Below are 25,628 nucleotides of genomic sequence, written 5' to 3' on the forward strand. Positions count from 1 at the left end.
AGGTTTGGGAGTAGTGAGAGGGAAGTGACTGGGTGGTACGATGGTGAGCGTGGCTTCCACGCACACACACGGGCGGGCGGGCGGGTGTGTGTGAGTGTGTGTGTGTGTTCGCGGACTCATGCTTGTGTCTGTACCTCGGTGTGGTTTGTGGCAGCCCTCGCCGGAGCATGGTTCTGGTGAGGATGAGCTGGTATAGGATGGATATGGGGGGGGTACCACAGTCACACACCTTTGTGCGGTGAGGAATGAGGGATGGGGAGAGGTGACAGGACTGTGGAAGCTCTGTCTTTCCTCTCCATCTGCCCTGACCTTTCCCTCCCGCCAACATCTTCTCCTGACCTGACCATGAGGAGTCTCCTCTTTCTCCGTTTTCTCTCTCTCTGTCTGAACGGACCATTACATTACATTATACATTATTGTCACATAGCAGACGCTCTTATCCACAATAATTTACATAGGTTACAACTTTTACATGTCACCCATTTACTGAGGCAATTCTGGGTTAAGTACCCTTGCCAAAGGGTACAACAACAGTGCCTGGGCAGGGAATAGAACCAGCAACCTCTCGGTTACGAGCCCAGCTCCTTACCACTATACTACGCTATCATTCAGAAAGTGCCGCTTCAGCTGCAAAGAACAGACTGCTACAGATGTCCTCACTGAAGCCTTATCCTTACACTTCTGTCATCTTTAAAAGAATGTTCTCAAATTTAGGCTGCAGACATCTGAGTCTGTACACTGAGGGGGGCAAAGAAAATCGAATTTCCCTCAGGGGGAGGGGCTTGAATCCAGTCAGATGTTAATAAGCGCTGAATGTCCTGTTGATTGGCGGGTGCTCGATGATTCAGGGGTGAGATGATGCTATTGACCTCTGAGAGGATTTCTGCCCCCTCCTCTTTCTCAGCAGTTTCTGTAATCTCACTACGGTCTCGGTGTAACTTCAGGAGTGCTTGCTGTGTGTTGGAGCAATCTTGGTGTTGCTTATTGTTTCACTCTCTCAGGATGGTCTTAATATCAGTTGTTTGTCAGTTTTTTTTCTCAGATTGTCTCCGTAATACTATGTCTCAGGTGTTTCTCTATGCTATTTCTCTATGCTGTCTCAGGGTGAGCTCAGTGTTAGATTGCCTATCAGTGTAGTGATGGCGTTATATCAGTCTCGCGTTGCCTCTCACTACGGTCACACTGTCACAGGAAGTTTCAGCGTGACCTCAGCCGATTCTCACTGCGGCTCACTGCCTCGTTCGAAGGCAGGCGCGGGGCAGCGGAGCTGAGGTCGAAGGTCAGGAGAGGAAAAGGAAGGAGAGGAGGAAGTGAGAGCAGGGACGGAGGGGGGGGGGGACGAGAGTGAGAGGATGAAGGTGCTCACTTGGTTGTCTGCTGGAAGTCGGGGCATGGAAGCAGCCCTCCCGTGCCCTTCCATTGGGCGATAGTGCTCACTGTCCGAGTAACCGTCCCGCCCCATGTCTCTCATCTCTACCGTCTGCAAAAACAGAGGGAGAGCAGGTGTGACTGCTGCCGGGTGCAGGTTTAGGGGAGGGGCGGGGGGGCCTGAGAGACAGGCCCACGTCGGGGTGTAAGGTTTGGAGGGGTTGTTGGGGGCGGGGGGGGGGGGGGGGTAATTTCTCTCTCCCTCCACTGATTCTTTCTATATTGGGAGACGGTATTCCTCAATGCAAGGAAACACAGTGTAGCACTGATGTAAGACATGCTCTATGCTGTTGTTAGTTCATGTGAAACACCCTGAGATACAGGCTGACACATTAATGAGAGCGCCAAAGGCCTTGACACCACAGACCTGTCTCAGTGTACAATCGGTGCCACTAGGTGGTGCTGTGGTGCGTTACTGCCATTACATTGTGGCTCCTCGATAATACCACAATATCTGACTACCTGTTTTAGAGCAACCAACCCAAACAAATTGCTGATAATCAATTTACAGCACACAGTACTGTTACAGAATAACAGAGCTTGAAAACCATTTTTGTTTTGTATTATTTTTCCATACACAGCATTACTGCATTATGATTCAAAGGATGTGGGTTTATAGAGATAAATGACAAATGCGCTTCTTAAAATTAGAACGAGCTGATTTAGAGTCTACCTTGTTTATCATTTTATCCTGTTAAAATTTGTTTTACTGATTTCCATGATTCTGTCAAGCCATCAGTCTATGTATGTTTCGAATCATTCAACCATTGCTCTGTTTTGTTAATGCAGGGTTACCCAATATTCTAAATCAATAATTTATTTGTAGTCATATTTAATGCATTTATAAGTATATCTAATTAATTGTTCTCATGCCTTGGATTTGTACTTGGAAGTGGTCTGTGGACAATCCAGTGTGAAGGGTGTTGTTCCAGGTAAAATGTAACTGACAGTTGCACACACGCACACACATGCGCGCAAACACACACGCATGCACGCACGCACGCACGCACGCACGCACGCACGCACGCACGCACGCACGTGCAGACACGCACGCACGCACACGCACACACACACACACACACACACACACACACACACACACACACACCCTCCCCCCCATTGTGAGTGGGCAGAGAGGAGTCTGCAGTGTTTTCCCTGAGAAAGGACTGGGGCAGAGAAAGGGGGGGCCAGACTGGTTCTCTCTCCAGCCCTGCATGGGGGCCTTGGAGGGGGGGCGACAGCGGGGGCCTCGTGTCCCCTGAGACTGGGGTGTGGATGGGCCATGGGATGGGGATGAGCGAGGACAGACAGCCTGATCAAGGGGTGCGTGGAACATGTGAGTGAGAGAAAGAGAAAGAGAGAGAAGGAGTGTGGGAGAGAGGGAGAGAGAGAGAGAGGAGGGGGGAGAGAGAGAACGACAGAGTGAGAGTGAGAGTGTGAGGGCGGAGTGGAGTGGAGGGTGGTCCATGGAGCCCAGAGGGTGGAGAGGGTGGAGGGACGGGGTGGCGGAGGTGGGCGTGGGGCGCTGGAGCCTGCTGCTGCCTGCCTATGGGATGAGGATGGAGAGAGAGGCTGAGGCAGACGAGGTCCAGGATCCAGGCCTTGGCTAGGCCCTTCCAGTGGACACCGATGGCACAGAAAAGCTGCGGTTTTGCTGTTTGCGGTTTTCACAGCTAAAAGAATGGCTTGCAGTAGAAACGTTTTGCATGGGCACATCACATGTCTGCTGTATATGCTGTCCAGCTTCCTTTGCTTGATCAGAGGTGTGGTCTAGCACCCCTAGTGGTCATAGTGTGAGAGTGCACTGTGTGTGAAGAGCATGGCTGTTTTGTGGCAGTAACAGACACAAACACTATTCCAAATATATTGATGCTAAAGTCTTACACAAACAATGAATACTAGCAAGAAATAGGCTAACTCCCTAAACTAACATTCAGTGTTAATGAGGTGCTGGCTAAATGGTGAATTTGTAATAAACCAGAAAGAAGAAGCAGGTATACTCTTAACTGTAAAAACTTTCATTAAGCAAAACAACATCAGTGTTTCAGGGTTGGCTGAAATGATAGACTTTTCTTTCTTAATAAAACACAATGTTTTGGAGTAGAAGAGTATTCCACTGTTTTACTTGTTTTCTGTTGTATATTACATTACAACACTGGAATGACAAACATTTTACATTCTAGAACCTAAAATGCAACTTTCAGGTGTATGCATGCATATGGCAGGATCTGTATATATAACATGGGTTTATTGTCCGCAGAAAAAGAGAAATTTAACATGGGTTTTGAGCGGAAGTGTACTCCTTAGTTCAACGCATTTGCAAGATGTCGTCTGTGTGTCTGTGTGTGTGTGTGTGTGCGCGCACGAGAGGCGTGTGTGTGTGTGTGCGTGTGCGTGCGTACATGTGTGCGTGTGTACGTGTGTGTGTGTGTGTGTGTGTGTGTGTGTGTGTGTGTGTGTGTGTGTGTGTGCGCGTGTGCGTGCGTACATGTGTGCGTGTGTACATGTGTGTGCATGTGTGTGTGTGTGTGAGTGTGTGTGTGTGTGTGTGTGTGTGTGCGTGTGTACGTGTGTGCGTGTGTGTGTGTGTGTGTGTGTGTGTGTGTGTGTGTGTGTGTGTGCGTGCGTGTGTGTGTGTGTGTGTGTGTGTGTGTGTGTGTGTGTGTGTGCGTGTGTACGTGTGTGCGTGTGTGTGTGTGTGTGTGCGTGTGTGCGTGTGTGTGTGTGTGTGTGTGTGTGTGTGTGCGTGTGTGTGTGTGTGAGAGTGTGTGTGTGTGTGTGCGTGTGTGTGTGTGTGTGTGTGTGTGTGTGTACGTACCTGTGGGTTGTGCCGGTTGTCATGCAGGTCGTCTGGATGCGCTCTCTCGGGGCTCCAGCTCCCCGCTTTCTGGGACATCTCCTGCGCCCGTGCTGTCACCCACGACTGGCTCTCTGTCATCCCCCCTTCCACCGGCCTGCGAAACAGTGACAGTCAGTCCTGGCCCTCTCGGGTGCTCCGGCCACATGCATGTCGCCTCACTCACTCCTGTACCTGACGAAGCGCATACAGCATCACCATTGTCCAGACTGTCTAATATATCTATTGCTGACTGTGTCTATATACCATCACTTACTGCTGTTCCTCACTTTGTCTATGTACCATAACTCACCACTGTTCAGCACTAAGTCTCTGTATCCTCCCTCACCACTGTTCCTGACTGTCTATATACACTCTATAGAGATACAATCACTCTTTCTGATTGTATCTCTATACATTCAGTACTGTTCTTAATTAGTCTATATACCCTCACATCTGTACCTGAATATGTCTCCCATCAGAACTACAGCTTAAATCAAATGTGTGTCCATCTCTCCACACAATACATTCTGCAATCGGTGTGTCTGCTCTCTCCAGGGGGGACACAAGCGGACACAACACAACACAATTCTGGCCTCAGCCATGACACTGGCAACCTCCAGGGCAGAAGGGGGCACTGTTCTGAGACTCACTCCAGCCTACAGGAGAGACTGAGCGAACTGGACTGAAAGCTGCACCCCCTAACACTGCTGTGTGCAGGCGGGCAGAGTGAAGCTCTCGCTCGTTTGCAGGGCGAAGCCTGAGGGGATGGTCCGCGTTCATCTTCGCGTGGAGAGTCGGGTGTGCAAAGGGTGAGGGAGCAGGCGGCGTTCTCCCTGCCCTGGCGGCACACCCATTCCACTGGCTGCGGAGAAAGACAAAAGAGCGATGGAGGGCGAAGAAAGAAGGTGGAGAGAGACAGGAATACTTACAGGGTGCTGACAGGCTCCGGCTGAGGTTCCGGGAGGCTGTTGACTCCCTGCCCACCGTCCTGGGTTGGGGAAGGGGGCTCCAGGCGCTGAAACATTAATGGCGTTCGATTCTGTGTGAGATACAACATGGCCTGCAGCTGGTATCAGACAGACTTATGGGAAATGGAGTCACAACATCCAGAGTGCAAATGGGAAGGAGAGGGGGGGCTCCAGCGGCAACGGGAGACAGCAAAGGCCAGCCAGGAGGCATTCTGGGAATTGGAGTTCTGCTTTGGTTAACATTCCATTTTTTTTTTTTTTTTTTGCCTCTCAAATGGAATCCTCGAGGCTGTACTGTCTGGAGGGTGCCGATGGCTCATGCCAACAATTCATTTACCTCCAGCCGACCAGTAAATGAATAGCAGTAACCAGATGGGTGCTACATTGGAGTCCGCTGTAGAATCCCAATCAGCTTGTCATCAAAGCGCACCCCTCTACTGTTGCTTAGGCTGGGCGACAGTGCAAGCTGCAAGAGGCTCAGAGAATGCAGGCAGCAACTGGCAAAAATGGCACTTAACCCCAGACATGGAAACATGCAAGAAAATTACGCACTCAATAGCTCTCCTTCATAATGCCAGACAAATCCCCTTGTCAAATAAATTTTTTTGTTTCCCTCCATGCCTTCTCCACTACAACAAGGTGAAGAAATTTAAATCAAACCAAAAAGCTGTATTCATTTGACCCGGTGAATCAGACCAGATATTAGGCTTAAGTGAACCTAATTCATAAGATTAAGAGCGCAAAATCTGTGTCCAAAGTCCTAGCAAAGTTTGCTCTGCCCCTGTAATTACAGACTTAAGAAGTCAGCTGATCTAACAGTATATGATTAACTCCTAGCTACCTTGGGTTCTTATTCTTTATGAATTTCTAATTAAGTATTAATTACTAATCAAGTTTCTAATTGCATATAAATGCCTTTTTCAACATTTAAGATATTTAAAGACCAGTTAGAATACCTTAACTGTGTTACTGTTACCATTCATCTCTTGTCATGAATTAACTCATGCACACACTGTTGGATGGTAGGGTGGATATTGCTTTAAATTTTTAATACTTTTGGAAGTGTATTTTTTGCATGTTTTCAAAATTACATCAGCAGAAAGTGCTCTTGGTTTTGCATTAACATATAATATGACAAAAATGGGATAACTGGAAAACTAGCACATGACCTGGAGATTGTGGCTCAATAAAATACCTTTTTTGAGCAAAATATTACAACTGGTAAGAAGTACATCACAGCTTGACCTGGTGCTCATTGGCTTTGTATGAAATGAAAAACATGTCACAGAGCAACCATTGGGCACTAACCATAGATGTAAGTGGACACATTCCATAGGCACTGATGACACCCTGTCCCTTTCCAAAGTCACTGAAAAAGTAGACACTACCCACAGTCAGTGAAGACAAGTGGACACTACCCACAGTCAGTGAAGGGAATCTGACACAACCCATGGTCAACAAAAAGACGATTTCCACAGCCACTGAAGAGAAACGGAAACTACCCACAGTTGTTGCAGAGAAGGGAACACTACCCATTATCAATGAAGAGAAGCAGATGTTTCCAAAGGTCAGAGGAGAGAAGAGGACACTATCCACAGTCAGTATAGTAACCTGTCACCTGCAGCACGGTATTAAAGCAACCATCACCCAGCCTGAGCAAAACTCTGCACACCACAACCACATACCTGTAGCAGCTGAGCGGTTACATCAGGCAAAACCAAACCAACAAGGTATTAAAATGAACAAACGCTGGCCAGAGGGAAAAAGGAGTGCAAGGAGAGAAAGGCAATGTTAAAGAATCAACAATCAATTGACCAGTCAACAAGGTAACTGATCAGCCAGAAGTTGGCAGAAGCACAGTTCGGTCTTCGATTCTACCCTCCCCCCCTCCAGGAGGAAGAGAGGCAGGGGTGGCGAAGAGGAGGGGGGGGGGGGGGGGCGCACAGAAGGAGAGTTTAGGTGATAAAGAAAGATGGTGAGAGAAAGATTGAAAGCTAAAACCTGACAAAAATACTGTATAGTGTCAGGTGAAACAAAAGAGAGGGAAAGAATAAGACATGATTTTGGAAAAAAAAAAGTCAAGACAAAGAGATACAAGTGCAGAGAGTAAGAAAGAGGGGTAAGACTGGTAGAGAAAAGCAGAGAGAAAGAAAATACAAGAGAAAGAGGTAAAAAATCAAGATAAAGTAAAGAAGCATAGTGTGACACAGTATGGCAGAGCTGCTGATTAAAGGGAAGGCTTGTCTGAGACCACAAAAGGTATGAATTTTGGGGTAACCGGAAAACACATTTGGGTTAAAATTCCTCATGCCATACACTCTTCATTCATCCACTCAAAACCCTGTTAGGGCTGGGATCAGAATCCATAGCTCTTGGAGAATGCACCCATCTGGACATTTCACTGTAATGTTAGTTATGACAACAAATACATCCAGAGCTTGGACCCATAAAAGAAAGCCATGGATGTTTAGTCTTTGAGTGGATGGATAAACAACTTGAAGGTTAAACACAGGAAAAGAATGACAAAACTGACAAAGGCCCATGTTGTGTGACATCTGGATTTCTTTAACATCCTATCACCCGTTCCCTCCCCATTAAAACAGCCTCCCAACCCTTGATGCAACGGCAAGCACTGAAGCAGGCTTCTGGATGCCATCTTAGAATCTTGCCATCATCACTGCACACGTCCACTCTAGCTGGCATCCATCCACCCCTCCCACTAACCCCAGTCTGTCAGCCCCATATACACCACTGCCATCCACATGCACGTTCGTCACTGGTGCTTCTGGGGCCCCATGCACACACAGCAAGCTGATGAACAGCACTGGAGTTCATTCCTGTCTTATGATCCTGTCCTTTTGGTCTCGCCCTTGAGGTTTGACGGTTTGCACACCTTGGGGGCCGTGTTTCACCAGAATGGCTTTGACAGTGAGACCAGGAGCCCGATGCCATCGAAAACTAAGGGGGATAGAGAAAGCTGCAGCCGGGATTGGGACCACCAGGGCAACCCTGGCGTTGAACGCCCTCCCCTTCCTACTCTCCTATCGGAGAGCGAGTGGGAGAGAGGAGAGAGGTGGAGGGAGGTAGAGGAGGGGAGCGGGGATCGGCTTGAGGGATGGAGAACAGAGGAGGTCAGTGGAATGCATGAGAATGCGCTGGGGCTGATGGCATGAGAGAAGCCAGGGCTATAGATCGGTGCATGGGGCGGGGGGCCTCGGGCTGTCCTGAGGGAAGAAGCCGTGTCTATGCGCCTGTCAGTCCTGTGGAAAGACGGACTCTGTCCATCTGTCAGTCCGTATTTGCAAGAGACATGGGACTGTCCTTCTGAATGTGGAGAGATGGGCTCTGTCTGTCCATTTGTGGGGAAGGTCACTCTTTTTCTTCTTGTCTGTCTATCTGTCTGTCTGTCTGCACCTGGGGGAAGAGGGTTTTTTTTGTCTTTCTATCTGCATAGGAGAAGACGTCCAGGCTGCCCTTCTTGCTGACCTTCACATCCAACAGGCAGAAAAACCCTGCGGCCATTTGCAGATCTGACCATCCCTCGGTCTTGCGTCCCGTGCCCCGCACCAACTGGCACGTTAATGATCTGACTTTCCGCGGCAAGGCTTCCCGTGGAGTTCGGAGCAGACGTTACTCCACCATCTGGTCTGCTGAGTGTGAAAAAAGCTTAGCTCTCCCCAGTTCCCCAGTTCCCTCTTACACCCCCTCCCCTGCTAGAGTTAAATTCATTACTGTACTCTGTCCTCAGGAAATTTGAAATCCCAATTTCCATATGACTCTGACATATGTTCCAAACTTTCGTGACGAGTGGCTTCTGAGTCAGTCAGCATGGTGGATGATGCCCTGCTTTGGGTGTCATTCTGTAATGCCTGTGTTTGGGTGTGTTAGAGTGTGCACTCTAAATAAGGGCCCTGGTTTAACCTGAGTGGATTATGCTTAAAAAGTCATTTGCGAAGATAGACAGCCCCTCTCTCCACCCCCCCCCCCCCCCCCCCAATTTTAGTATGGGTAAACAGACCTATGTTTTATATCTGACCCCCTGACAATGACAGCCAATTTTTCAGTAGTTTTTGTTGTAGTTTTTTGTGATTGCAGACAGCCAATTTTTCAGTAGTTTTTGTTGTAGTTTTTTTGTGATTGCAGTGGTTGACATGTCCACTCTATGACATTGACATTTTAATGAATGCATGGATCTTCAGATATTACGCTTCTTTGGCCTCCTTCACAGCTGCCTGAGCCGTTGAAAGTGGCGCCGGCTGGGGCTTGGGTAGGGAGGGGATGCGTCTCCCTGATGATCCCCACTCTCACACGGATTTCTGGGTCCCTGGGAGTCCCCGGGAGAGCCAGCCAGACAGTTTCCTCCATCAGACCCGTGCCCAGAGCACCACACTCCCACCCCTCAGGGCAGCGGAACTCTCTGGGGAGGCCAGGTCTTGGTACCAGAGGGTGTCCCAGCCTAATGCTCCAGCACCTTTCAGCTACTAGGCTGTTCCGTCCAAGGGCCCTCGAGGCATTGAATTGTGTCCAGACAGAGCTCTACTCCACCAGCTCAAGCCCCTTTCAACTACCTTGCCTTTGTTCATAGAGAGTGTGAGAGAGAGAGAGAGTTTTACTAGGACAGGGGGGAGGACAAGGTTCCTCCAGATCAATGAAAAAGGGGTAGAGGTGTTTACATAAAGGATGCCTGAAGTGACAGCAATGGTATTTGGGGTATTGGTCCAGGGGAGCCATATAATAAATTGTAAGACAAGCAAATGAAAGCAGTGAGGCATTGGGGGGAAAGGAGGCATGGAGCTCTGTCTGTAGTGTGCAGTTTTTCTGTAGGGCTGCAGTCCGGACCCCAGGGAGCCCAGAGCTCTGAACTGGAACCCGTCCCAAGTCTTGCCCTTAATGGTATCCCAATGCACTGACCAGGGCTTTGACTGTGTGTCTTCCACAAGAACCCCACATGTTAATCCAAGTGTGAAAAGAAAAAAGTCTGGGTACCTCAAAGCTTGGTTTCTAACTCTGATTTTACTTCACTTTTGCAAACTTAAAATGATTTACAAATAGTTTTTTGTGCTACATATTTACAGGTTTATCAGTGGGCAGTCATCACTTCAAGTACAAGATGCTTGGTTTCATTTTATTCTCTCTACGGGTTGGGGGCGAGGGACAGGGTACCGGGGAAGAGGAGGGGGGGCTTGGGGGAAAGGGAACAAGGCAGTCTACAGGAGGAGGAGGAGGGCTACAGTCCAGGGGGTTATTGCTAGTAGTGATTCACAGTCATGGCAGGGGAAAAAATAAGGAGGGGGGGCGGGGGGGGATGAGAACCGTACAGCAGAAGACTGAAATGGAAGCACAGCAGATTCAGATGCCAAGGAGAGCTGTGACAAAGAGCTTACCCCCCCTAGCCCCCCCCCCCCAGCCCCTCCCCAGCCCAAGTCCTACAGCTAGGGGTGGATGAGGGCAGTGAGGGAGTACTGAGATAGGTCAAACTCAGGGCGGATGATCAAGTCTTCTTTTGAAGTGTTTTTTTTTTTTTTTTTTTCACTGCGTAAAGCGGGTTTGGCTGCCGGTCGCGCTAGGCCGCTGTGCAGCAGAGGAGCTCGGTCTTCAGCGAGGAGGTTACGGCATGCAGGCTTGAGCGTGCGTGATGGGAAATCTCAAGGTAGTGCTTCCTCCAGCCCAGCACTCTTCCAATCATTAGTCCACATTTCAGGTCTCCGAACAAGCGTGAATGCAACCCTAAAAGATTCTGTACCCCGAACACCATTCTCGAACCTTGAACCTTGAAACTGTGAAACCATTACATTTAACCTTCGGATAAACATTAAGCCATTTCATGAAAATCTACCCATTACTTTAACCACCATGAAAACAAAAATCATCAATCTTGATGTGCCATCAAATCCTCATTTAGGTCCAATTCATTACAATAACACTGACTTACCACAAACCTATTCCATGTGTAATGCTAATGCATTGTAATACTAGAATGTTATATGTCATGGCTAGATTAAACAATGTTCAATGGAGGCTACTTCTGTACAAGCACATTGGAGCCAATCAAAGGAACCCTACAGAACAAGAGTTAAATCCACCGCCCAGCAGAGGTCGCTGTTTCGTGTAAGCAGCACCAAGTTCTCTTGCTCGATCTGAGCAGCATGCAAGCAGAGTTCCTCTTTATTCATCTTATCTGCTTTGAAGGATCACCCACCCCCCTCCCAATACCTCCCCCCCAATTAAGACAAACAACAAAAAAAAAAATACTATGCTAATATCATAACATGCAGAAGCTACATGGTAAATCTTAGCAGTTAGTGGTAGTAGTAGTAATACATAGAAGAGGTACGTTGAAGCGGGTGGGAAGCAGGGAAAGAAGAAGGAGGGCGAGGTGGTGGTGATGACTGAGGTGGCAGGGGGCGCTGGTTGTCACAGCTCTGGCAGCGGAAGGAGTTAGTGTTTTTTCTTTTCTTTCTTTTTTTTGCGTTTTGTGGAGTGAGCGTCCCTAGGGCAGTACCTGCTCCTCCCGGAGAGCCTGCGTCCTTTTGGCTTTGCTCTGCCGGTAATATTCCATGATCATCATGGCGGCGTAGATCTTCCCAACCGTCAGGTCTGTCGCTGCTGAGAAAAGGACAAGTTACCCTGCACGATTAGACGAGGTGAGATGGACCCTGAGCGGAGGGGATGGGGGTGGGGAACAGAACATGCACACAGAAAACACATACACGTACACACACGAACACAGAGCCGATAGTCTTTTCACAAACAGACTCTGCTTTTTAAATCTTTTCAAGACTTTCCTTCTCTTTTCTTTTTTATCTTTCCTTTTCTCTTTTCTTTTCGGATCTTTCTTTTACTCTGACACTCTACTCCCTTACTTTTTTCTAAAAAAAAAAAAAAAAAAAGGGACTTATGACCACTTCCCTACAAAGATGAACTATCTGGTCAGTAATGAACATCAAATCACCATTTCTGTTTTGGTACTATTTGGCATTCTGGAGCTGAATTTGTCTCGTGCATTGGCTACAAGACATGGGGATACGTTCACCTACGCTGCAAAAACCTTGAGCTTCAGAATGTGAAAGAGTGTGAAAACAGACTCTGCAAAATAGACGAGATTAGCGCGTCACATCTTCACAGTGAAATGGCCAAAAGCCCCGCAACATTGTCTAGCTGCTAAAACTTCCTACTGAAAAGTTATAGCTTGAGAAATTTCCATGGATACCACAGGCCATCGTCGTAAGCCACTAGCCAGCATGCTAAACATATACTAAGCCAGTTCTGATAATTACAATCGTGAACCCGCTTCCTGTTATTGAGTGGAGCATCCTGCTTCAGCTGGACATCGGTACATTAGCAAAACGAGAGTTAAAGAGTTAGCATTATGGCAAGTGCGTTACGGAAATGGCCTGCACACATGCTGTATCACTGGCTCTTACTTCCCTGCCCCTGTCTCTGATCTTGATCAGCGCGCACAGTACTTTGCACTCAGACCCCTGCGCGTTAGGCGGGTACCTATCTCTTCGCGACGCGCCGCCAGCCCTCTTTTCAAACCCTGGAGTGAAAAGACTTCTATAGAGGTCATTTCTATAGCGACGCACCCTCTGATGCCAGGCCCGGGTGGGGCCCTGGTGAGAGTCTGAGGCCTGCTGATAGGGGATGTGGGTTGATTCTGTTCTCCCTCTGTGATGCGACTGGTGCTTGCGGGGTGAGCATGGAAGTCTGACTGAGGTTTGTGAGTGGCAGGTTTTATGGACGGATCCGCTCCTAATTCTAGCATGTGGTTGTGTTGGGGCTGTAAACTTGGTTCCGCATTGGGGAACAATGCAGGTGCAGGGTTTGGTCTGGTTTATGCTTTCAGCTATAGTTTGTCTTCCTTAAGACTTTTCTACTGATATCACAAAGGTCGCTGTCAAAGTTCTACTGCCTGGACAGCGGGTTCAGTTCTGAACACACACATGGAAATTTTAAAATGATCTGATGTGGTTCTGTATGTTATTCATTGCTATCTGTTGTGTCTGCAACTGACACCAAATATAAGCTAAAGACAAATTTACATTTTATGTAATGTTCAATGGACGATAAAGACACTTTTTTTTGAATGTGTGACTGTGAGCACACGTGTGTGTGTGTGCTTGGCGGGGGCTTAACGTTCGGGGATAACGTTCGGGATGTGTGGTTGCGGGACGCTGCTGGCGGGTGAGGCTGAGGAGAGGAGCGTTGGGCTGCAGGGTGTGGTGCAGACGGCTTTGGGCCAGTCCTGGTTTATCAGAGGGTGCTGAGCAGTGACTGTGGCTGGCTGAGAGAGAAGCTGTCCTCTGGTGAGAAGGTGGTCGGATGAACAAACCCTTTTCTGCAACTTACACTTGTGTGGAGTGACCAGCAGGTCCAGGGTCTTCTGAGAGAGATTGGGCCAAATCGCCATCATCTCCTTCCGTAACTCAGCGTCCATCTGATGCTTGTCCACACCCCCTGCACACGCACACACACGCACGCACGCACGCACACGTGCACACACACAGACACACACATGCACACACACGCGCACACACATACACACACACAGACACACACACCCCCACGCACGCACAAGCACACACACAAATACATACACGCACACGCATCGATACAAATCATCACAATGACAGACAAGCAGAAAAACAAACACACAAGCGCACACACACACACACACAAGTATAGGTACAAGTAAATCCACACACCCCACACCAATGGTCAATCGCACACATTAACACACACAACACACATACACACAAAAAAAGTTTTTCATTAAAAAAGGCTGTCACACCCGGCCTCACCTGCCTCAGCTGAAGTAAATGGAGCACCATGAAGACACACGATAACAGGTCCTAATGTGACAGTTATGGCAACCAGACTGTGTGAGATATATAGCAGTAACACAAGTGCAACATCGAGCACACGTCTGCGTAAAAGGTCCTCGCCCCCCAACCATGCTGTTAAGCTGGAAGTTGACACAAGAGTGTGAACCACGTTGAAACTGAAGGAAAAGTTCAGCAACTTGTTAACCAAACAGATGCTTATCTGGCATGCAGACAACACAATGTGAAAAAAAAAGTCCACAAAGCCCACAAGAAACACAATTCACGACTAAGCTCTCCCAGTCATTCGGGCTGCAGTTCCCAGCGCTTGGCACATGACCTGCGTCAGAGGCTGAGGCTGAAACTTTTAACATCTCTCAGACACTTTTTTGTGCTTTGTGTAAGGTCAAGCTGAGATGCTTGTGGCAGGAAAAAAATACTGACACAGAAATGGTACTTGTACTGCTTCAAATAGTATTTAGCTTATTCCTTTTTCAAATAAACAATTTGGAAAATTTCACATGCTAGTTTGGTTTTTTTTTTTGTCACTGTCACGAAATAGAGTAATGAGGAGGGAAGCGAAAATGCTGTTTCACTATTCACTATTTCACTATTCACTGCTATATGCATTCGTGGCCATGGGTGTCACAGGTGGAATGTCACGCCTGTGACATCACAATGGTGGGCGTGGGAACAGCAGGAGTCTGGGAGAGCTGCGCTGAACACACGAGGGAGCCGGAGGCTCTCGGACACTTCACTGCAACAACACCAACATCCACTGCCGTAGCAGGTACTTAGCGCTGGCCCGCTCGCAAACCCGAAAAACGGGCGGTCCCGACTAACGCAATAAAGGTGAGACACCACGGGAGACGCTCTGAGGCAGGAACACACCTAGCAGGCAACGAGAAGAGAGTGACAGAGGGGGAGAAAAGGCAAGGTAATAAAGCAGTTCCAAACCTTCCGTACCCTTGGCGATCTTGATGTCCAGTGCCGTGCGGATTAAGGCCATGAGGGTGGAGTTAAAATGAACCGTGTTGTCGTCGGCGACCGGCAAGTCCATCCGCAGCAGTCTCTGTGGAGAGCCAATCAGGGAGGGTGAGGGGTGGGGCACATCTGAGGAAGGGGTGTGTTCTGAACCTCCAGGAAGAAGAGAGGGGGATGGGGGAGGAAGGAGGGGGGAGGAGGCAAGGGGGAGCTCTATTGGCATCAGTTTTCTAGACGTCTGTCTGACTTGAGTGACTGTCAGTCTGTCTGTCAAGTCACAGTTTCTTGTTTGTGTCACAGGAAGCTGTGGAATGATAGATTGGTCTGATCCTTCATTCACAGAGCCTTTTTATCTTTCCTCCAAACAAGAATGTTCCCATTAAAGACAAGTCTCCTCTCCCTCTCTGTTTGAGATAGAGAGGAGTTTTCTGACTGATACCGTGACCTTCCACTGAATGTCCCTTCAGTGTGTCTGTGAGAGCCAAAGAACATCGATATAATTAATCATTTTGAGTCATTGAAGACAAATGGCTAATTTACTCTGAGAATGAATAGGTGTCTGTTTGTATGTGTGTGTGTTTGTGTATTACACACATGGAGTAATACAGTACATTGGTTGGGGGTCTCACAGACAGAGCAAGATCACAGCATCACTAATACACAACAAGGCGTAACTATAGGGGGTTAGGAGGGTTACAGGGTGGATCGAGGACTACAGCTATAGAGCTCCCCCTGATGGAGGTTCACAGAATAATCACACAGTCCAAAAATGGGTCGATAAATGAATAAATAAAACCAGCGATTTTTTTTTTTTTTTTTTTTTTTGGAAGTCATTGTTTTTATTTATCATTTATCTTCCTCTGGTCGACTGGAGTAACCACGGAAACACATCAGGCGTCAGCTCAGGCCGGGGCGTTCCACGCGCGTGTGCACAGGCCACCATTCCGGTCGTCACGGCAACAAGCCCAGCCATGCAGCAGCCCGTGGCAGGCCTTCAGCATGCAGCATGCAGCGCGTCACGCGCACACACACACACACGCGCACGCGCGAGCGTACGGAGAGACGGTCACCACGGGGACGAGCAGCCATGCAGCCGAACACAGGAAGCGTTTGTCTGTCTGCTTTTTTTTTTTGATTTTTTTTTTTTTTTTAATAGTTGTTGTTAGCGGATAACACACTGTCACTGAGACTCGCTGGGCTGTGACAAGGAAAAAAAACGAAAGAAAAAAACAAACCAAAAACAACAAAAAAACAAGAACAAAAAAACAACAAAGAAGTGCTATCTATATCACTATCCAGACTCTCTGATCTCTCAGTGCAAAACAGGTGCAACCTACAGGGCTGGATTAGAGCAGCATTCCCGGAAAAAAAAGGGTTGGCCAACCAGATTTTGGGTAGGTGGCCGCAGGTAGAGCATAAGGCTATGTTATGCTGGAAGGCTATAAGATGTACAAAAACAGGTGGACACAATGTCTCACTACCAGTTAAAAAAAAAAGAAGAAAAAACAGCAAGGGGAAGATGGGACTGGCGTCAACAGCATTTGGAGGGAAAAAAGAAGAATTAAGAGCATACATAGAAGGAGAGAAGAGAGACAGAAAGAAAGAATGTGTATATATATTAATATATACATAGACAGCGAGCGAGAGAGAGAGAGAGAAAGAAAGAAAAGACAAGGAAGTCCAAACGAAAAGAATAAAAAGAAAGATCTACCACCAAACAAGCTGGTCGTGTCCAATACACAGCAATCCTGCCTGAAGCCCCTAATGTCTCAGCAAAAGAGAAAAGACTGGGTGTGAGATGGAATGCACTGGTTAGAACACAGTGCCACTCGCCATTGTTCTCAGACATGGTGGGGGTGGGAATTATTGTGTGGGGGGGGGGGGGGTGGGGGGTGGGGTGTGGGTGGGGATGGTGGTCTGTTACAGTTCAATTTTAGGAGGTGGTAGTGGGTGAGTGTGGGAGGGGCTGGAGGAGGGGACTCGCGTGCCTTAGGCCCGCTCACTGAGTAGCAGCCAGCACAGACAGGCGTGGTTTAATACAGGTGCAAAGGGCTGGAAGGTACAGCTTATCTATTGGCCAATTAACAGGAGATCCCCAGAGGCAGAGGCAACCCAGGGGGTGGGGTTGGGGGGGTGGGCGTGGGTGTGGGTGTGGGTTGGGGTTGGTGGAGATCGGTTACAGAGGCGTGGTTTTGGTGGATGGGGATATGTCAGCAGACACTTCAGGAGGGAGGCTGGCAGGACCGCAGGATAGAGGAGGAGGAGGAGGAGGAGGGGGAGGAGGAGGGGGAGGAGGAGGGTTGAGAGAGGAGGAGGAGGGTTGAGAGAGGAGGAGGATAAGAACTGAGGGCAGAGAGAGGACTGGATAACAGGACAGGAGAGAGGTTTGAGAGGAAAGGAGGAAGAGAGAGAGATAGCGTTGAGCTGGCATGTGGCTGCAGCTGAGGCTGGGAGAAAGCATTAACACCGGGGGGACGGAGGACAGCACCATTCCCACCCCCAAACAGGACAAGTATCCCACAACCGGGGCGCTTCCGTAAGGGGGGGGCAGTGTGTATACAGAGTGACGTCAGTCTGGGTGTGGAGCAGCAGATGGTCCTGACAGCTTTGGCTCACACGCACACACGCAGACACAGCCACCCCAATCCCCTACAGCCGGGAGTATCAGCTGCAGACTCAGCAGCCCCAACACGCTCTCAACAGCCCTGCTGCTGCCCCCCACCTGCCGAAAGGGGGGGGGGGGAGAGGGAGAGAGAGAGGGGGGGAGAGGGAGAGAGCGAGAGAGAGAGAGGGAGAGAGAGGGTGAGGGACAGAGGGAGAGAGAGAGAGAGACTGGGAGAAAGGGAGATGGAGATATAGTAGGAGAAGGAGAGAGAAGGAAAGGGAGAGAGAGGGAGAGATAGTGTGTAGAGAGGAAAAGTGAAAAAGAAAGATGGGAAGGGTAGGGCAAGTGAGGAAGAGGAGGGGAAACAGGGCAGGTGGGAGAGGCAGGTGAGCAGAACAGCTATGGCTCTGAAGAAGTCTCCTGTGCCATGGCTTCTCCATTGGCTGAGCTTGCCTCTGAAGCTCACAGTGATTGGTTCGTGGATGGATGTCAGCATGGCTGGGTGGGGGGAAAGAGCTGAAAGCTCTGATGGTAAAGAATGATCAGATGCCCAGCTGCATGATCCAGCAGAGTTCACACTCCTGTCACTCAGGACTCACAAGGTCTCTGGTTCACGTTCCCATAATGCACCTGACTCCCCCACCACACACGAGGACATACTATACCCTAGACAACATGGGAGTAAGGCCTAAGGGAGATCCCAGGAGACACTAGAGGCAATAGAGTTGCTGAAGGCAAAAAGCCTTGGGTCAGACAGAGAGAGGGCCCTCCTGGAGCCAGGCAGGCCATTCTGAGAGCCGCAGTGTGGTGCAACTATCGGGTTTGGGGGGGGGGGGGGGTGAGGAGCCCTGGGAGAGGTGTGTTTGGGAGAGGGTTCTGCTCAAGGCCACATCCTCCTGACCCCTCCTCTCCACTAGGGGGCAGACACTCTGCAGTAAGAGATTCATCCCCTGGCGTGTTCAGGGGAATACAACCCTCAGCTTCAGAAGCTGTGGAGGGCTGGGCTTGGTGGAGAGCACTGATCTGACAGTGAATTCCGGGCAATGGACAGGACCTCTGTGAGTGTGCTGTGGTCAAGCCCCCTTCCAAACCGGCCTCTCTTGTTGCTTTCTGGTAAAGCATACCCTAACGCCTTCCACTCACCCTCTCCTCCTCCTCCACCGAAATGAGGTGGGGGGGGCTTAACGGCAGCACAGTTGCTAATGCCTTGAGTACCTGCTGCTCGCCTACGCCCCTATCCCAGCTCTCGCCCCCCTGGATTGCACTGTTAACCTCACTATTGTCCAAGGTTCTGAATGCAGAACCGCCATCACCGCAAGGAGAACGCTACCGGACTGGAACATACGAGCAGCCAGCGTTTATGCCCTTCTACCCTGGGACGAGTGGAGCGCGCACCACAGAGGATGGAGCCACTGACAACTACCCCGCCATGGCGGGGGGCTCGGCTGTGACCGGGAACGGGTACGGCGAGGGGGGAGAGAGAGAGAGAGAGAAAGACCGGGGGAAAGGGTGCGGCGGTTACAGAGCGAGAGGGGGACGGGCAGGCGCAGACAGTGTATCTCCATTAGCCGAGAGCCAGACAGGCACAGCGAGAGTGAGAGAGAGAGAGGGGTGGAGATGACGGGGCTGGGGAGGCGGGGTGGGGGTGCAGGGAACGGGAATGGGGGCGGGGCCGCGAGGCGGGGCCGGCATGCAGGTGGGAGGAACAGGAAGGGCGGGGCCAGGATGCAGAGAGGAGGGAGAGGAAACAGATTAGAACTGCATTGACAGGAGAAACAAAGAAAGGGTGGAGAAGTTAAGACTGCAGACTTCCTATCTGATTAACTTTTGCCAAGAGGTTGCTAGGCTGCTAAAGATCACAGTCATTATCTTCCACTGTTGTCAGAACCATTATCACAGCTGTTTTCCTCAGCATATTATTTAACTATATTTTGGTCTTTCATTTTGTTTGTGGACTTCTTGGGAAAAAAAAAAAACGAAAAGAAAAAAAAAGAAGAAGCTATCGGACTTCCCATTTCTCAGTCCTCTACCCAGCCAAGAAGGGCTGGTGCGTGTGCGTGTGTATGTGTTTGTATGCGGGCACAAAGAAGAGAGAGAAACAGAGACCTGGTCTGTGTGTATATGTGTGTGTGTGTGTGTGTGTATGAGTAACCTCGCTATAGCGCCATCCACAGGAAGGAGAGACTCGGAGGACTGAAGACACAGACGGCCCTTCCCAGCCCTTCTGCGCACGCAGACTCGTGTCCGTGTGTGTGCTCCCCCCGCTGCGCAGCTCGACTGCTTTTACATCATCGAGGACATTCTGCCGCCAGTCCAAGTGCAGCAGCGGCCACGGTTTCGCTTTGAGAGACTCTAAGCTAGGGCAGAAAGGTGCTATACACATTAAAGCGTTCACTTTAATGCATTTTTTTTTCTTGAAGTAAAGCAGAATTGTGATATAAGCTATACATGTAAGACGCTAAGGTTTGCTCGCCAATGAAGCTGCATGATTTGTCGCTGATGTCCACAAAGCTACCGCATTGCCTACACTGTACTGGGTGTGCTTCCATGCATTCGCTGGTTGAATATCTACGTGAGTGTGTGTGTCACTGTGAGTATGGAGGGCACCTCCGTCTGGTTTTTTTCTTGTTGTTGCGGTGCAGAAAAGCGGAGAAGGTCACCCCCGTTCCCCCCCTCCTGTGGATAGGCCGATCGACTGGCTAGCCCTACACAATGACCCCCCCCCCCCACCAAAAACCCAACAGCGCTCCCCTCCGTTTAAATTAAAAGAAAAAAAAAACACCAACACTACAGACACAGCGCTGCCCCTCAGGGTCCTTCTACCTTGTAGGCAACCCGTGCTGGGCATTTCTTCCCCAGTCCTAACGGCGGTGACATGTGTCTGAGCATCTGATACATATCACTGTAACTGATCCTGCCACTGCAGGGCCCAAACAAAAAGCGGGAAGGAAACAGAACAAAAGAAGGAGGCAGGAGAAGAACAGGGAGAAGTGTATAGGATACGAAAGAAAAGAAATCCAAATCATAACCAACAAAGGAAGAAAAACAAACAAAAAAAAAAGAACAAACAAAAAAACAAGGTTATTGTTTTTGGCTGGTCAGGGAGAGATTAAAAGATTGCTGATCTGACGGTTCTGTATTACAAGTATAAGGTGGGCGGAGGAAGGTGGGGCAGGGGGGGTTAATTTTTAGTATTAAAACACGATTCTATGCAAGTTGGACTGGTTGCATAGAACAGCAGGGGGCTTTGAACAGGCAAAAAGCTCCACTGCTGGTTGGTACAATGGCAGTTACGTCAATGCAGTTTCTGTCTCCCCCAAGAACAATGCACGCTACGATACCCATTTGTGCCTAGCCGTGGCTAAACAGCAAGCAAAAAAAGATGGTTGATTTTTTTTTTTGTAATATTATTCTCATGGTGGTGGTTTTTTTTTTCGTTCATTAGTGCACCTCATGCTTCTTTAGGTGTCTGCATTGTCCTGCACATTCTCGTTTCAAATCAGAATGCTTTAGAAATGGTTAAAAAAAAGTAAAAGGAAAAAAAAAAGAGAAAGCGACATTCATTCCAGTTTGGATGCTAGCAGGTGGTAGGGTTTTAGTGGAATTCAAACCTTGCACGCCACCCTATGAGGGCATTTCTTGCCTAAGCCCAGAGGGGGGTCGATTACTCGCAATAAACTGTACATATCCTTATAATGAATGCGCCCGCTGAAAGAAGAATACAGGGAGTTAGAGAGCAGACCAACCACACAGAACAGAGAACAAGTCGGAAGAGAATACACAGAGACAATAGATAACAGCAGAGTCACACAGGTTGTGCTTCATTGTGCTTCACCCTTAGAGCCACGGTGCTGTGGCACTGCACTGCCCCTCCCCTCCCCTAGGGGGCCTCCCCTCCCCTTCCCGGCACTGTCCCAGGCTACCTGCACAGTAAGGCTAAGGCTTCCCACTCGGCCCTGGCTCTGAGAACAGCCCTTCCCGCACTCTGTCCTCTCAGACCTGATGTAAACCCTGCCAAGTCATTAGGCCGGATGAAGCCATCCTTCTTAAGTGCGTCTCTTCGGTTGCAGAACAATATGGCGCCCCGACCGGATCCACACTTGGGGAACCTGACACTCTGGACACCCTTAATTTACCCCAAGCAGCTTCTGCCACAGATACAAAATGCTACACAGTCAAATGCGGCCATTAAGCTTGCTAAGCTACCCTAGACTTTCTCTCTCTGGCTGTTCTGTCTGAACTTACTCTATCTCCCACCATCCCCATTGCCTCATTCTACATGAAGCTTCTAATGCCTTATTCGAAAAGGTTTGACAAAGTCTCAAAGCATTTAAGGACTGTTACTGCTAAGTAATAGCAAATCAGAAGCAATGGCATTTTTTAAAAAGCGCTCATCTTTCCGTTTAACATATGCTCTCCCCATGTCCTTCCTCCCTATCATTCTCTCATTGTGCTCACTCATTCCTTCCTCTTCTACCCCCTTCTTCCTCAAGCCTCTCTACTCTCTCCTCTGCCTCTCACTATCGCCCCCTACAGTGCAGACTCCAGCACAGCACTTGGGTGACAGGCACTGGAATGCAGATACCAGGAAACTTATCGTGTTCGGAGGGGCACAGTAAGTTTTTTGGCAGTATACAGATTCCAGAAGGGGGGAAAGGGGTCTTCAGCACTCACAAAGGGTTAGGGGATTAGTGGCTTGCTTAGAGCCAGGAGAGACAAGGGGCCGTACGTCTCACACGATCCCCTAGTGTCTACCCCTCAGTGCCCACTCTGTGAGATTAGCGCCTCGCTCACAGGTGCCACACTCGTCCAGCAGGGCAATAAGCCACTGATCCTATTAAGGGACTTCTGGCAATTGTTGATGCAGAAGTAAAAGGCAGCTTTCAGTTGGGAAAAAGAGGCCGCATAATTGCTGTTGTGCTGAGTGTGTGTGTGTGTGTGTCTGTGTGTGTGGGAGTGTGTGTGGGTGTGCATGTGTGTGTGTAAGACTGTACAGAGACAGTTACTCAAGAGAGAAGACCGGTGTGCTGAGAGACAGTGAAGTGCCTCAGAGGGTACGCCTACCCTGGTGGTTCTTGTGCTTATCCTTATTGATCATCAGTAGGTGTGATTTGTGTCCTTATGGGCGTATAAGTGTATCAGAGACAGCCTATATGTATATAGTATAAGCGTGTGTCAGTGGGTGTAGAGCATAAATACCTGTGAGAATAGTGTAAGTGAGCATCAGAGTGTCTCTGTGCGCCGTACGCTGGGGTCTGTGACTCACCAGGCAGCAGGATCGTACTCTGCCCAAATTCGGACATACTCGTCTAGGTGGTGAGGTCCAAGTATGGAGGAGTCTCGCGTAAGGTACTCAAAGTTGTCCATGATGACAGCCACGAACAGGTTTAGCATCTATAGAGACAGAGAGAAAGAAGAGAATGCATCACAAGATTGTAGTAAAAAAAGTGGGCACGGGGAAGTTTTTTTAGATGTTAAAACAAGGGCAGAGAGTTTGACCTCTGGAAAAATCAGGAAAGTATTCAGGCGTGGCACACCTCCAGTGAAGGGGACAGCTCATTGAGAATCTCTGTGCTTGGAGCTGTGTGTGAAGGCTAAGAGGCAGAGAGGGAGAGAGAGAGAGACAGAGGGAGAGAGAGAGAGAGAGAGAGACAGAGGGAGAGAGACAGAGGGAGAGAGAGAGAGGGAGAGAGAGAGAGAGAGAGAGACAGAGAGAGAGAGACAGAGAGAGAGAGATAGGGAGAGAGACAGAGGGAGAGAGAGAGAGACAGAGGGAGAGAGAGACTTCTCACCAGGAAAGAACAGAGGAAGATGAAGGAGACGAAGTACAGGTAGGCAAACTCGCTGCCGCACTCTGGCTCCTTGTTGCCGGAGCGAGGGTCACAGTCCTTCCCTCCCCGACACGACAGCATGATGTCATGCCAGGCCTCCCCCGTCGCACTCCTGTCACACAAACAGACACGGCCACGTCATTGGCTGACACAGCTGCTGACACGGGAAATGGAGGAAGGACTATCTGCTACACTACTAATATACTGCAGAAAACAGTCAGGTTTCAGGCAGCATACCCTTCACAAGACAAACGCATCCTTCACCTTAGACAGCAACACACATTCACAGAAAGAGACACACTTCACACACAGAGAAACACTCTTCCCCATACAGAGAAACGGCTTTCGTTGGATGCATACATCTTAGCCTACACAAACAGATGACATAATCAGCCACACCTGAACAGCAGCATGAGGGCCTGGAAGAAGGTCCTGAAGTTGTTGTGCTGGTTGATGGCACTCTCTCCCTCCTCGTCGATTCCTATGTTCCCAAAGAGCTGCGGAAACAGAGACACTCTGTGAGCAGCGCTGCGCTGGCCTGTTCCTACGGCAGCGTTACGGAGATTCTGGGAGAAACGGACGCCCGTGCGGACTGCACGCCGGACACCAGAACCTGGCACGTTATCGTAAAAAGAAGTCCTTTGAGTGAGGAACGTTAGCGGGGAACAACAACAACCTTGGCGGAGGCACCGCGGCGAGGCCATCCACTCACCTGCATCCCGATGATGGCGTAGATGAAAAACAGCATGGCGATGAGCAGGCACACATACGGCAGTGCCTACGGGCAGAGGGAGGCGGTTACATACATCTGGGCACGCTTCAGTGACATGTAACCAGAACTGTTTTTTTATGTGGCAAATCCCCTTAATGCAACACAGACCTGTCCAATTGTGTTGGGGTTTTAAACTGGAGAGTGTCAGTGTTCTCAGTGTTCTCAGTGTTCCAGTTATAGTGTCTCAGTGTGTCAGTGTTGCAGTGTCAATGTGAACGCCCAGAGCAGGATGCGAAGAGTCAGTGTTGGTGTGTTAGTACCTCGGGGTGTCAGTGTTGGAGTTTCAGTGCTGAGGTGTGAGCACCTTCAAGGACTGGACGAAGGTCCAGAGCAGGATGTGGAGGGTCAGTGCTGGTGTGTCAGTGCTGGTGTGTCAGTGCCGGTGTGTCAGCGTTGGAGTGTCAGTACCTTGAAGGACTGGACGAAGGTCCAGAGCAGGATGCGGAGGGTCAGTGCTGGTGTGTCAGTGCCTGAGTGGATCAGTGCCGGTGTGTCAGTGCCGGTGTGTCAGCGTTGGAGTGTCAGTACCTTGAAGGACTGGACGAAGGTCCAGAGCAGGATGCGGATGGTCTCGCCCTGCCTGAGTAGCTTGATGAGACGAGCAGCCCTGAAGAGCCGCAGGAAACTCAGGTTTATGAAATTGTTCTAAAGCAAATGAGTGTGACCAGAGAAAAGGGAGAGCAAAAGAAAGGCAGAGAGAGAGAGAGAGAGAGAGAGAGCAGGTGGGAGAGGAGGGAGACAGAGGAAGAAGGGAATAGATAAAGCAAAAAGCAAACAGATGGGGGAATAACAGAGAAAGAGACAGAGAAAGAGAGAGAGGGAGGGAAGAACCTATGTCAGATCAAAGACCACAAAGACTCACAGCTCTTACAGCACAGCAAACCAAACGACCAACCAAAGCGAGGGGCAGTTGCAAAAAAAAAAAAAAGAGGTCCAACACTGAAACCAAACACACTTGTTATCAAGTCCAAACAAAAGAAGGACTAAATGGTCTAAAACAGAAAAAAGGGGAAAAAATAATGAGTAAAAAAAAATCTCTATCACCACCAATCATTATCACTATCCGATTGGGAAAACTAAAACAATTTTTTTTAAAGACAACCAAATGCACTGAACTTTGGCTCAAGCCAGCCACACTATATGGAATCCAACAGCGTGCCAACACTCAGCGCATGCAAGAAGCCATCAGCTCTCGCCATGGGTAACTGGCTGCCACAGTCCTGTGACACTACATAGTTTAGGGGGTCACATACGAGGGGAGGCTGGGTGTTATTGCTCTTTGAAATAGTTTATATATACATTTTTTAAAACTGACTGACCACCAACCCTCCATGTGATTCATCTGAGCCAATCAGCCAATCAGAATCCAGCGTGTATAT

The 25,628-nt window shown here is 49.1% G+C and overlaps 1 protein-coding gene across 1 annotated transcript in view; it reads right to left on the reverse strand.

Moving 5' to 3' along the window:
* Window positions 1-25,628, reverse strand: part of LOC118794164 (voltage-dependent P/Q-type calcium channel subunit alpha-1A-like) — a 109,104-nt gene that overhangs the window by 7,798 nt on the left and 75,678 nt on the right. The window contains 12 exon segments of the mRNA XM_036552344.1: window positions 1,367-1,480; window positions 4,247-4,382; window positions 5,197-5,306; window positions 11,738-11,838; window positions 13,585-13,692; window positions 15,024-15,129; window positions 21,258-21,354; window positions 22,913-23,040; window positions 23,439-23,589; window positions 23,877-23,974; window positions 24,190-24,255; window positions 24,778-24,894. Coding sequence (XP_036408237.1) covers window positions 1,367-1,480; window positions 4,247-4,382; window positions 5,197-5,306; window positions 11,738-11,838; window positions 13,585-13,692; window positions 15,024-15,129; window positions 21,258-21,354; window positions 22,913-23,040; window positions 23,439-23,589; window positions 23,877-23,974; window positions 24,190-24,255; window positions 24,778-24,894 — 1,332 coding nt within the window.

This window comes from Megalops cyprinoides, chromosome 19 (assembly GCF_013368585.1).
Source record: "Megalops cyprinoides isolate fMegCyp1 chromosome 19, fMegCyp1.pri, whole genome shotgun sequence".
NCBI lineage: Eukaryota > Metazoa > Chordata > Actinopteri > Elopiformes > Megalopidae > Megalops > Megalops cyprinoides.